Genomic DNA, 12,287 nt, shown 5'->3' with positions numbered 1-12,287 from the left:
GGGAAAAAGGTTGTGAACCCTACCTCTACCTCTCATAATTTTATAAACTTCTATTAGGTCTATCCTCAACCAACATTGCATAATAAACAATTGAAGATTGCCCAACTGTTCCTAATAGCTAATACAGCCTATTCCAGGCAGCATTCTGCACCCTCTCCAAAGCTTCCATATCCTTCCTATTATGAGGTGGTTAGAATTGCATATAATACTCCAAATGAGGGTTATGAGTCCTATAAAGCTACATCATGACATATTGACCTTTATGCTCAAGGACACAAAGTGCTGGAGTTACTCAGCAAGTCAGGCAGCGTCTCTGGAGAACGTGGATAGGTGACGTTAAGGATCGGGACCCTTCTTCAGCAGGACTCTTAAACTCAATGCCCCAACAGGTGAAGACAAGCATACCATACACCTTCTTCTATCTTCTTGTGTTAACATTTTCAGAGATCTATGGACTTGGACTCCAAGATCCCTCTGTACATCAATGCTGTTAAGGGTCACACCTCACATTTGCTTGGCTTTAGCTCCATCTGCAATTTTTCTGCCCATTTGCACAGCTCCTCTATATTCAGCTATATACTTTGACAGTCTTTCTCACCGTCTGTAACTCCACCAACTTTGGTGTCGTCTAACCAACATTTACATCCAAGTTGTGATTTAAGTGATATTGACTTAAGAAAACAATCCAATTTTATCCTGAAAACTGACGGAATGTCACCCCTTTCATGTGGACATTTACATTAGAATATCAACTTATCTTCAATTGAAAAACAGTAGATCTTAGGATGATTTTTTTTTTTTTAAACACTGGAAATCTGAAATAAAAAAACAGAAAATGCAGGAAAAACTCAGCAGGTCAATGCAGGATTTTTGTAGACAGAAAAATGAAAGAGAGAAAATTGTTTCTCTCTCCATTTACTGCTGCCGGACCTGCTGAGTTTTTTCCAGCATTTTCTGTTTTTTAATTTTAGGATACCACAGCATGTTCTGTTTTTAAATTTTAGGATAATGCTTATGCAACGTTAAACCTTGTGACCTAGAATTTCAAACTGACTGCTATACAACAAACTATTTGGTCCGTTCACCACAAATATAATAAATGTCCATCACAAATAAAGAACCCTGTTTTGAGGCAGTAGGCTAGGAATTGTATGAAAGTCCATTCACATATTCAAGCTTCAGTGTCCATCTTGATGAGGTTCTTGCTGAAACACCAGAACAACCATTAAAATTATCATTTGAATAGTTATGGATGTACCCCATTTTGACTATGAACACATTGGCAATAGTGGCAAAGGGAAATGTTATCACTCATCTTGCCACTACAAAAGTACATTTTGGCACCTGATATCTATTTAAAAAGCACTATAGCCTATACAAAAAAAATAGCATAGTATTTTTGACAAATACTAATAAATAACCTAAAATTAACTGAACAAGCAGGAATCCTTATCAAAACTCAACACTAAAATGCTATGAAAATCTTATAATAAGCAGAGCCGCTATGAAAGCCTTGGGCTTCACGTGGTTTGAATGCTGGCATCTTCCACCCACCATTGTAGACTTAGATATTAGGGGGGTTATTCCTGGGAGATAAAGTAAAGGAACTCTGAAAATTGAAACTCAGTGCATGGGTTTTTTGTTAGATTCTTGAAGAAACAAATCTGGCTTCCCCAAACTACAATGAAGTCCAACAGAGATTGGATATGGAAATATTCCCTTCTGGTATTCTGGTATGGTTTTGTAACAAATGGATTTTCAGCTACTTGTAAACAACACCAAAAGTGTACCTTTTTATAAGTGGAATCTTGGTTTTCCAATTGTTGAAGGATCCAGAAATGAATACATCTTTTCCTCCACCATTCCAACGGATGGTCGTGGGGCGAGCTTGCTTAGAAAACTTTACAGACTCATCTACATCAGATTGCCAGGATGCAATTTCTTTATCAGTGAGAGGCTAAAATATAGAAGCACAAGAGTATAGGTAAGACTGGAGAACATATAAAATATGAGTAGGGGTAGGCCATTTCAAGCTTGACCCTTCAAGCTTTAAAAAGATTGTGGCTGATCGGACTATAATCTCAACGCCACATTCCTGTCATCCCTTGTAACCTTAATTACCTTGCATATCAAATACCAATCCACCCTTGTCTCAAAAACTACTTAAGGACTCTCCTTCTGCCATGCTTTGAGAAAGGGCTCTGAAGTGGCTATTTGAGAGAAAAAATGGGCAATCCCTAATTTTTAAACTGTAACCCTGACCTTTAGAATCTCCTGCGGGAGGAACTATGCTTACCATATCCAACCGATATAAGATCCAGAGAGGCCTGATGTTTTAACCTTTGGTAAATGCAAGTGCAAGTAGTATCAACAGAAAAAAACAGCAGCAGGAATAATTTTGTCTACCCTACCATTCAATATCATGGTTGATCCTCTACAATTTCCCTTCTATAATCCCCTGATTTTCCTATTATCCAGAAATCTATTGATCTTGTTTTTGAATATAATTATGGCCGAGCCTCCATAACTCTCTAAGACAGAGATCTCCCAAAGGTTCACCATCTGAATGAAGAATTTCCCCCTTATTTCAGTGCTTACAAAGCTACCTCTTATTTTAAGACTGTGGGGGCTTTGTTCTAGACCCTCAGACAGCATCTAACCCATCAAACTCTCTCAGAACAGTAAACAGCATTTAATAACAGAATTGCCACATTGTAAAGAGTTGTAGTATTGCTTTCAAATTTGCTTTAGGTGAACTGGGATGGAATGTCAGCAATCAAGGAGAACATTTACTCAAGAAGGAAGATTGTCTAATTGTGTATAGTAAGTGACATAAACCCGTACAGCCAAAGTGATAAAATAAATTAGTCAGTCAGGTACTAACATCAGCAATTTTAAAGAGAGTGTTAAGCACTGAGACAAGAATATTGCTTGGGGTCTCTAAAGATAATTGAGTCACACCTGAATCTTGATGGTAAAGAGCAGTTATTTCAGAAATCCCAACTAAACAGCTGTTCTTAAATGGAGGGAATCTATATATCTGTTAAACTCGAAACAAGCAGCACAGATTCATACTGCACCTTGGAGTCTTGTGTATGAAAGATGTTGGGATCATCTGAGCTATCCACCATAATCTTCGGCCGCTCATTCTCCTTTGATGACTGAGATATTCCTATGTTGTCAGCACGCTGGGTCTTGTGGCCTCCATGGCGATCTGCTCCCATACGATCACTGCTGGTGTTCCCCATTGTCTTATGGTATTGATACTATTGCTCCAATATTACAACAGCACAGCTCGACAAGCACGTTCCTGTCTGGATATTTTTAAAAGATGTGTTTGTTAATAGGAAACATTCTACTCTTAACAAAGAACACCAACGACACCTAATCTACAGAAACTAAACAGTGAGTTACTCTAGTATTTTGTGTCTATCTTTGCAGATTTTATCTAATTAGTTTAGACCCCCAGATACATTTCCTGAAAGAAGTATTTTACATCATGGTCCAGACTTTATTTCCTATTCCATATTTAGGCTTTGCAAAACATTTCTAATATTTCAAAACCCAATGTACAAACAGCAAGAAGAGGAAAAAAATTAAGCTCTCCAACAATGATTTATTGTGTAAATCTACCTAATAGCAGAATTGAACTGCACAAAGTTTACAAGGAGATTACCTGTCTGCTGGTGGGTCAACAGATATATCTCATCGTGATACTTCACATTTTATGACTCTATGGTGCAGGCATTCGGAATTTTATTGACTGCAGCAATAAATAATTAAAAATACCTATTCAAATTAGTACCTGACATCAACTAATTAGAAAATGTCTAAATATCTGCAGAGATAGACACGAAATGCTGGAGTAACTCAGCGGATCTCTGGAGAATATGGATAGGTGACGTTTTGGGTCGGACCTACAGCAAGATCGTTACAGAAGATACCAGAAGAGAGAAGGTGGGTGACGATGATGGAGGGAAGGAAGCTTGAAGTACAGGAGACCCCAGAGAATGTACCCTTGAAAACAGGTTCACCCTCTTGGAAGCTGTTGGGACAGAAGACACTGCCAGTCTGAGCGGCGGACAGGTCTGCAGGTCAAAATGTGGCGCTGAAGCAAAGCCGAAGAGACAGACATCAGGCAGAGCTGTGGTAGTAGGGGACTCCACGGCGAGAGGTACTGCCATGGGTTTCTGCGGCAACAGGTGGGATTCAAGGATGGTGTGTTGCCTCCCTGATGCCAGGATCCAGGACGTCATGGACCGATTGCAGGGCATCCTCAAGGGTGAAGGTGAGCAGCCGGAAGTGGTAGTGCATGTTGGCACAAAGAACGTCGGGAAGAAGTGGAAAGAGATTCTGCAGCGTGACTTTAGAGAGCTCGGAAGAAGGCTGAAAAGCAGGGTGAACCTCCAGGGTAGCTATCTCCGGTTTGCTTCCAGTTCCTTATGCTGGTGAGGGGAGGAACAGGGAGATACGGGATTTGAATGTGTGGCTGAGGAGCTGGTGCAGAGGGCAGGGATTTAGATTCTTAGACCACTAGGATCTGTTTTGGGGTAAGGGTGAATTGTACAAAAGGGACGGGTTGCACCTTAACAGGTGGGGGACCAGCATTCTGGCAGGCAGGTTTGCCACAGCTACACAGGTGGTTTTAAACTAAATAGTGGGGGGGAGTGTTTCAAATGGGATAGACAAGGATGGAGTTAAAGGAAAAGAGAGTATAGGAAAAGTTAAGAAAGACACCAAAATTAACGGGGCAGAAAGCTCATGAAGGGATAGGAGAGTATGGCCGTGAAATAGGAATCTATGTGAAAGGTGGGGTGAGTTATGGATTAAAAGTATTATATATGAATGCACGAAGTATAAGAAGTAAAGTGGATGAGCTTGACGCTCAGTTAGAGATTGGTAGATATGACATTGTGGGGATTACAGAGACATGGCTGCAGGAGGATCGGGACTGGGAACTGAATATTCGGGGCTATACATCCTATAGAAAGGACAAGCAGGTGGGCAGAGGAGGTGGGGTAGCTCTGTTGGTGAGGGATGAAATTCAGTCCCTTGCGAGGGGTGACATAGGAACTGATGATATAGAGTCGATGTGGACAGAATTGAGGAATTGTAAAGGTAAGAAGACACTAATGGGAGTTATCTAGAGGCCCCCAAACAGTAGCCTGGATATAGGGTGCAAGTTGCAGCAACAGTTAAAATTGGCATGTAACAAAGTTAATGCCACAAAATGCTGGAGTAACTCAGCAGGTCAGGCAGCATCTAGGAGAGAGGGAATGGGTGATGTTTCGGGTCGAGACCCTTCTTCAGACTCAAGAAGGGTCTCGACCCGAAATGTCACCCATTCCCTCTCTCCTAGATGCTGCTTGACCTGCTGAGTTACTCCAGCATTTTGTGATACCTTCGATTTGTACCAGCATCTGCAGTTATTTTCCTACAAAGTTAATGCCACAGTGGTTATGGGAGATTTCAATATGCAGGTAGACTGGGAAAATCAGGTTGGTTCTGGACTCCAAGAAAGGGAGTTTGTAGAGTGCCTCTGAGATGGACTCTTAGAATAGCTTGTCCTGGAGCCTACCGGAGAGAAGGCAATTCTGGATTTAATGTTGTCCAATGAACCAGATTTAATAAGGGAACTCGAGGTAAAGGAACTGCTAGGAGGTCGTGATCATAATATGATAAGTTTTAATCTGCAATTTGAAAGGGAGAAGGTTAAATTGCAGTTGAATGAAGGCATGAGAGAGGAGCTCAAGGTCGACTGGAAAGGGATCCTAGCAGGAATGACGGTGGAACAGCAATGGCAGGAATTTCTGGGCATAATCCAGAAGATGCAGGATCATTTCATTCCAAAGAGGAAGAAAGATTCTAAGGGGAGTAAGAGGCAACCATGGCTGACAAGGGAAGTTAGGAATGGAATAAAACTAAAAGAAAAGGTTCTTTCTAAAAGAAACATAGCAAAGAGTAGTGGGAAGCCAGAGGATTGAAAACTTTCAAAGGACAACAGAAGGTAACAAAAAGGGCAATACAGGCTGAAAAGATGAAGTACGAGGGTAAGCTGGCCAAGAATATAAAGAAGGATAGTCAAAGCTTCTTTAGGTATGTTAAGAGAAAAAGATTAGTAAAGACAAATGTGGGTCCCTTGAAGGCAGAAACAGGTGAAATTATTATGTGGAACAAGGAAATGGCAGAAGAGTTGAACAGGTACTTTGGTACTGTCTTCCTTAGTGAAGACAGAACCAACCTCCCAGATGTACTAGAGGACAGAGGATCTCGGGAGACGGAGGAATTGAAAGAAATTAGCATCAGGCGAGAAATAGTATTGGGTCGACTGATGGGACTGAAGGCTGATAAATCTCCAGGGCCTGATGCTAATTTAAGAGACAGTTAAATAGAGCTCTAGGGGCTAGCTAGCGGAATCAAGGGATATGGGGAGAAGGAAGGCACGGGTTACTGATTGTGAATGATCACAATGAATGCCAGTCTGAAGAAGGGTCTCGACCCGAAACGTCACCCATTCCCTCTCTCCTAGATGCTGCCTGACCTGCTGAGTTACTCCAGCATTTTGTGATACAATGAATGGTGGTGCTGGTTGAAAGGGCCAAATGGCCTCCTGCATCTATTTTCTATGTTTCTATGTAAATCCAACCAGAAAACTACTAAACCGTAAATCGCTCAAATGAAACACAAGAGAATTCATTGGATGAAATAAAAAGCACACCTAAAAATACAGGTGCTGAACTTTACTAGTTCTTTGCACATGGCTGAGAGCAGGGGGAGTGTCTTTGACATTTTCGTAACAGAGCTAATGTCATTAAGACCTTTTACTTAATTTTGCCGATTTTGAAGGATTTGCTTATCAGAGATCAGATCATTTGTGTAATGCTGCAATCAGGTCTGAGGGAACAGCTATCACACAAGATGGAATTAACTGAAATGTGCAGCTGTGCAAAGCTGCGGACCTATCTAAAATTAGCCGAGAAATGTTGGATGACCAACAGAAGGAAGTACATACATCGGGCTGCAAGTCAATGTTCTGAACAAGGAAGTAGATGAGTAGCTGGAAAGAAATGTCCAGCATATGGAAACAGAGTACACGACGTGAATTGGAAAATCATTTCTACAAATAGGGCATGATGATGAGGATATGGAAAGTCCTTGGAATTGACAAAAAGGGATGTGCAGGAATGAAGGGAGGGCTCAATTCAGAGAATTGATTGAGTACAATGTACCTGGTACCAAAGGAGGTCAATTCAGTGAGAGGAACACTCAATAGAATATCTGTGCCTAGATTTTGGTGAAAGAGTATTTGTTGATATTTCAATGACTCAAGAGCAACATGTCCTACTTAATGTTCAGGATGGTGCAGTTAAAACCAACTAGTGCTACTGATGTGCTATTTGACCATATTGAATGAAAGCTTAAAAACTAAAAGATGCTGGAAATCTGAAATAAAAACAAAATGTTGTGAATACTCAGCAGGTAAAGCAGCATCGGTAAAAGAGATGCAGTTACTATTTCAGGTCCAGGAACCTTGATCAAAATACTGACCACACTGAAGCTACGCTTTTAGAAGGTGGAAAGCTTTCACATTCTAGATTTCTTTGATGTGCATTTTATCATAGCAGACCTGAAAAATGGCACAAACATACTTGGAGGTAGTTACAGTCCAGTAGGTGGGAATTGTAAAAGGTACACAACAGGACCATAAAGATTGTTCCAATGTAAACAAGCACAGATGAATACCCAGGTGTTATTCACAAAACATGGAAGCCTGATGTGTAAAATGGAGGAAGCCAAAAGGAGACAGGCACACTCCTGCAACAGAGATGCCAAATAGCTGCGACTTAGAATTGGAAGCATAGTGAGAATGAAACCCGCTTCAGACTAGCAATAGGCAGTGCAGAAGACTATGATAACTGGGCAAACTTCACATGCCAGATGTTGAAGTTATGTCTGAGGGAGGCACCCAATATTGTAGGTCCAGATCTAAAGAAACAATCCACAAGTATCTGTTAAAGGGCACAAGAACTGTACTGTTATACGTTATGCAGCATGCCGCTAACTGCTTTGTGCTTTCTTGCAAAAGCTTTAAGAGGCTGGCTCTAGAGATAAAGCAACAACTTGGATTAAAAATGCAATTTTGCATAACATAAATTATTTTCTACACAAATATATCTGTTCATGTGTTAAAGTTACTGATTATCCTTTAGTTTCCTATTGAGTGAGTAAGATACTGAAACATCTCCTTTGTAGCTCACTTTTCTAATCTTTGTATCATCAACAAACTTGGATACATTACTATTTTATTATTCTGCTCTCACAGAAATCATATTATTAATCTGCAAAAATATCTAACATGCTTCGTTTCATCATGCTAGTTAGCCAAATTATGCAGTTACATACTATGTGATTCAGCAGAGCACTATGGTCTTTTGCAAAATCACCTGCTGCAGAGGTGATCACCATATGGTGGCTTCCTGCATCTTGCACATCAACATCAAGTAGGCACAGTTCTTGTCCTTATCTGAACCATAGGGAGAAGATGGTGGAGGACCTTTCAACAAAGAGCTCTCTGGTCAAACTCTAATGATTCAATTGTTTTTCTCTTTAGTTCCAGCAAGTAGACTGATTGGCAAGACATGGGTTGTGAGAAAGTCATGATTGCAAGCAGACCTGGATAACATTCAGACCTGAACTGATATCACATGTAACATTCACTCCATTAAGTGACATGTACAAACCATCAGAAGCTTAAAAGCGCACACCACCAGACTCAGGAAAGCCTCTTCCCCTCTGTTATTATGCTTCTGAACGGTTCTTCCATAAACTAGGGTACTGCCCAATTCACATCAAACCCAATGCGGACATTGGACTCTGTACATGGAACTGATACACTATAATGTTGAGAACTATATTCCACACTGTATTTTTCCATTATTTAATAGAATCTATCTATTGTGCTTGAGTTTGACTTGATTGTATTTATGTATAGTTTATCTGATCTGTCTGGATCGCATGCAGAACAAAACTTTTAACTATACCTCAGTACATGTGACAACATTGCTATTTCCCTCGGGTGATGCTTCCCCAATCTTGTCAATTTATTACAGTGTTTTAACATGGTATCTAGAATGAACTTCACTGCAGTCAGAACCCACGTGCTATCAAATTGAGCGTACATAGGAAGCATTCAGCCCTTCACTGCAGCTTTCAGGCATTGCGTTTACGCTGGACTTCAGTAACTTGTTTTCTTATCATTCTGCTGCTATGCAAGCTACCACATCAGATGCCACATGATTGGCAAGTGCTTGCTTCTGTTCCCATGCTGCAAAGTATAGGCTACAGGTCCATGCAAAGACATGCAAGATTAGAGCCAGACTCAACTAAATTCCTCTATTGGTGGGTGGGGAGGAAGATGCTGGAAGGAGACAATAAAGTAACTAAATATTTCCGAACTGCTGATGATCATGGAGGCTCGAGCACTCCCAATTTTAACAGTAGGAAATTAAGGCTGATCCATGGCAGGATATCAGCAGAAAATCAACAGTGTACACATAATAATGACATTCTTAATCCAAGGACACAGACATGGAATTTTATGAGTGATGATATCATTTCAATTATTGCTAAACTTGGAAACATAAAAACATAGAAACATAGAAAATAGGTGCAGGAGGAGGCCATTCGAGCCAGCACCATCATTCATTGTGATCATGGCTGATCATCCACAATCAGTAACCTGTGCCTGCCTTCTCCCCAAATCCCTTGATTCCACAAGCCCTTAGAGCTCTATCTAACTCTCTTTTAAATTCATCCAGTGAATTGGCCTCCACTGCCTTCTGTGGCAGAGAATTCAACAAATTCACAACACTCTGGGTGAAAATGTTTCTTCTCACATCAGTTTTAAATGGCCTCCTCTTTATTTTTAGACTGTGGCCCCTGGTTCTGGACTCCCCCAACATTGGGAACATTTTTCCTGCATCTAGCTTGTCCAGTCCTTTTATAATTTATACGCCTCTATAAGATCCCCTCTCATCCTTCTAAACCCCAGTGAATACAAGCCCAGTCTTTCCAATCTTTCCTCATATGACAGTCCCTCTATCGCAGGGATTAACCTCGTGAACCTACGCTGTACTGCCTCAAGAGCAAGGACGTCCTTCCTCAAATTAGGAGACCAAAACTGCACACAATTCTCCAGATGTGATCTCACCAGAGCCCTATACAACTGCAGAAGGACCCCCTTGCTCCTAGACCCAAATCCTCTCGTTATGAAGGCCAACATGCCATTAGCTTTCTTCACTGCCTGCTGTACCTGCACGCTTACTTTCAGTGACTGGTGTACAAGGACACCAAGGTCTCGTTGTACTTCCCCTTTACCTAATCTGACACCAGTGTGATAATAATCTGCCTCCTTGTTTTTGCCGCCAAAGTGGATAACCTTACATTTATCTACATTATACTGTATATGCCATGCATCTGCCCACTCACTCAACCTGTCCAAGTCACCCTGCTACCACCTAACATCCTCTTCGCAGTTCACATTGCCACCCAGCTTTGTGTCATCTGCAAACCTTCTCCTCTGTTAGATTGTGTTGAGGGTTTCTGGTGTTATCCACTCCTTGTGCTTTTGGGACCTTCTCCCTAGGGCCTCCTCACAGATTGAGCTCCAAGCAGCTTTTAGGTGTTCCCACTCATTTATTGTCCATCCTTCCTTCCTCTCAGCTGTAGCTCTGCAATTTCCCTTGAGAGGATATCCTTGAATTTCTTCACCACTTGAGCACTGCTGAGGTACTCAGTGTTGTATTTCGCTCTTTGGCTTTTGGCCCAGTGGTGGTCTGAGGCTGCATCTGCTCCTCTTCTTGTTCTGATATTTTCCATGGTCCTTCTGAACTTTTTACAGATACAAATATGGACAATTTGATTTTCTGTGACATGATCTGGTGACACCCATGTTGTTTTGTGGATTGTTTTATGGGGGAATACACTTCCCCCAATCACTAGGTTATTGTTAACACAGGTCTCAGCAAACAGCCATTTTCATTCATTTTCCCCACTCCATGTTTTCCTATTGCTGCCTCATATCCCTCGTTTTGGTCTCCAATCTTGGCATTGAAGTCACCCATCAGGATAATGAGATCTCTGGCTCCAATACTACCAAGTAGATGGTTCAAGCTGTCATAGAACCTGTCTTTGTCCTCCTCCTCTGCATCGTTGGTGGGTGCATAACATTGGATTACGTGGGCTTTCACTTTCTTGGTGTTGGTTTTGAAGGTTGTGGAGATGACGCAAGAGCTGATGGGTTTCCATGCTGTTAGAGCCTTTCTAGTGTCCTTCGTCATTGTTATGGCCACTCCCTCTGTATGTTTCTCATCTTCCTTTCCGGAGTAGATAATGGACTGTCCACTGGCCAATTTGATCTCCCCTGACTGTGTCCATCTTGTTTCTGCCAAGCCCAGGGCTGAGAGATTGTAGCACAACATTTTGTTGGCAACAGTGGCAGCCTTGCCTGCCTGGAACATGGTTCGGATGTTCCATGTCCCCACAAGGATGGATTTCTTTGGCGTCAGAAGGTGTGTCAACTTCCCAGCGCCCTTGCAGGTTTGGCTGGGAAACGTCATGTTCCCCGTCGCTGGGGCACCTTCCTCAACCAAGTGTGTAATTTGGTTTTCATTCGTCAAAGTTTCTGTAATTCACACTTTTTTCCAGGGTGGGGTAGTTAACCCCACGCCCAATCCCCAACTTGGAGGACCAGGGACTCCTTCGTCTGCCTCCTCACCCATGACCTGTCTGGTTTGATATAAAACCCCATCCGGCATAGCTCACAGGATCACTGGAGTACGCAAGCCTCTCCACCACATCAAGGTTGCAGTCCAGGAGAAGTAAAGATAGCGGAGTCAAGGGATATGGGGAGAAGGCAGGAATGGGGTACTGATTGTGAATGATCAGCCATGATCACATTGAATGGCAGTGCTGGCTCGAAGGGCCGAATGGCCTACTCCTGCACCTATTGTCTATTGTCTATATATTTGTATTAGTTCTCTCATTAACCTCTGTCATTCCAGAGAAAACAAACTAAGTCTGTCCAACCACTCTTTGTAGCTAATACCCTCTAATCTAAGCATCATTCTGGCAAACCTCCTCAGCACCCAATGAAGGCAAGCAGACCATCTGCCTTCTTCTACCCACTCTATCTATCCGTGTTGTCACTTTCAGGGAGCTATGGACTTGGACCCCAAGCCTGCACGTCTTTTTAGGTGAATCTAGCTGGTGAATCTAGCTGTTCAATT

The 12,287-nt window shown here is 41.8% G+C and overlaps 1 protein-coding gene across 1 annotated transcript in view; it reads right to left on the bottom strand.

The window, feature by feature from the left end:
• The window catches only part of LOC144597857 (5'-AMP-activated protein kinase subunit beta-2-like), a 28,246-nt gene that overhangs the window by 14,722 nt on the left and 1,237 nt on the right, over window positions 1–12,287 (bottom strand). The window contains exons 2-3 of the mRNA XM_078407564.1: window positions 3,081–3,314; window positions 1,791–1,957 (exon numbers count right to left, since the gene is read on the bottom strand). Coding sequence (XP_078263690.1) covers window positions 1,791–1,957; window positions 3,081–3,248 — 335 coding nt within the window. The 5' untranslated portion in view covers window positions 3,249–3,314. The remainder of the gene's footprint in view (window positions 1–1,790; window positions 1,958–3,080; window positions 3,315–12,287) is intronic.

The sequence above is a fragment of the Rhinoraja longicauda genome, chromosome 11 (genome assembly GCF_053455715.1).
Source record: "Rhinoraja longicauda isolate Sanriku21f chromosome 11, sRhiLon1.1, whole genome shotgun sequence".
Lineage (NCBI taxonomy): Eukaryota > Metazoa > Chordata > Chondrichthyes > Rajiformes > Arhynchobatidae > Rhinoraja > Rhinoraja longicauda.
This window is presented reverse-complemented; position numbering and strand designations above follow the sequence as displayed.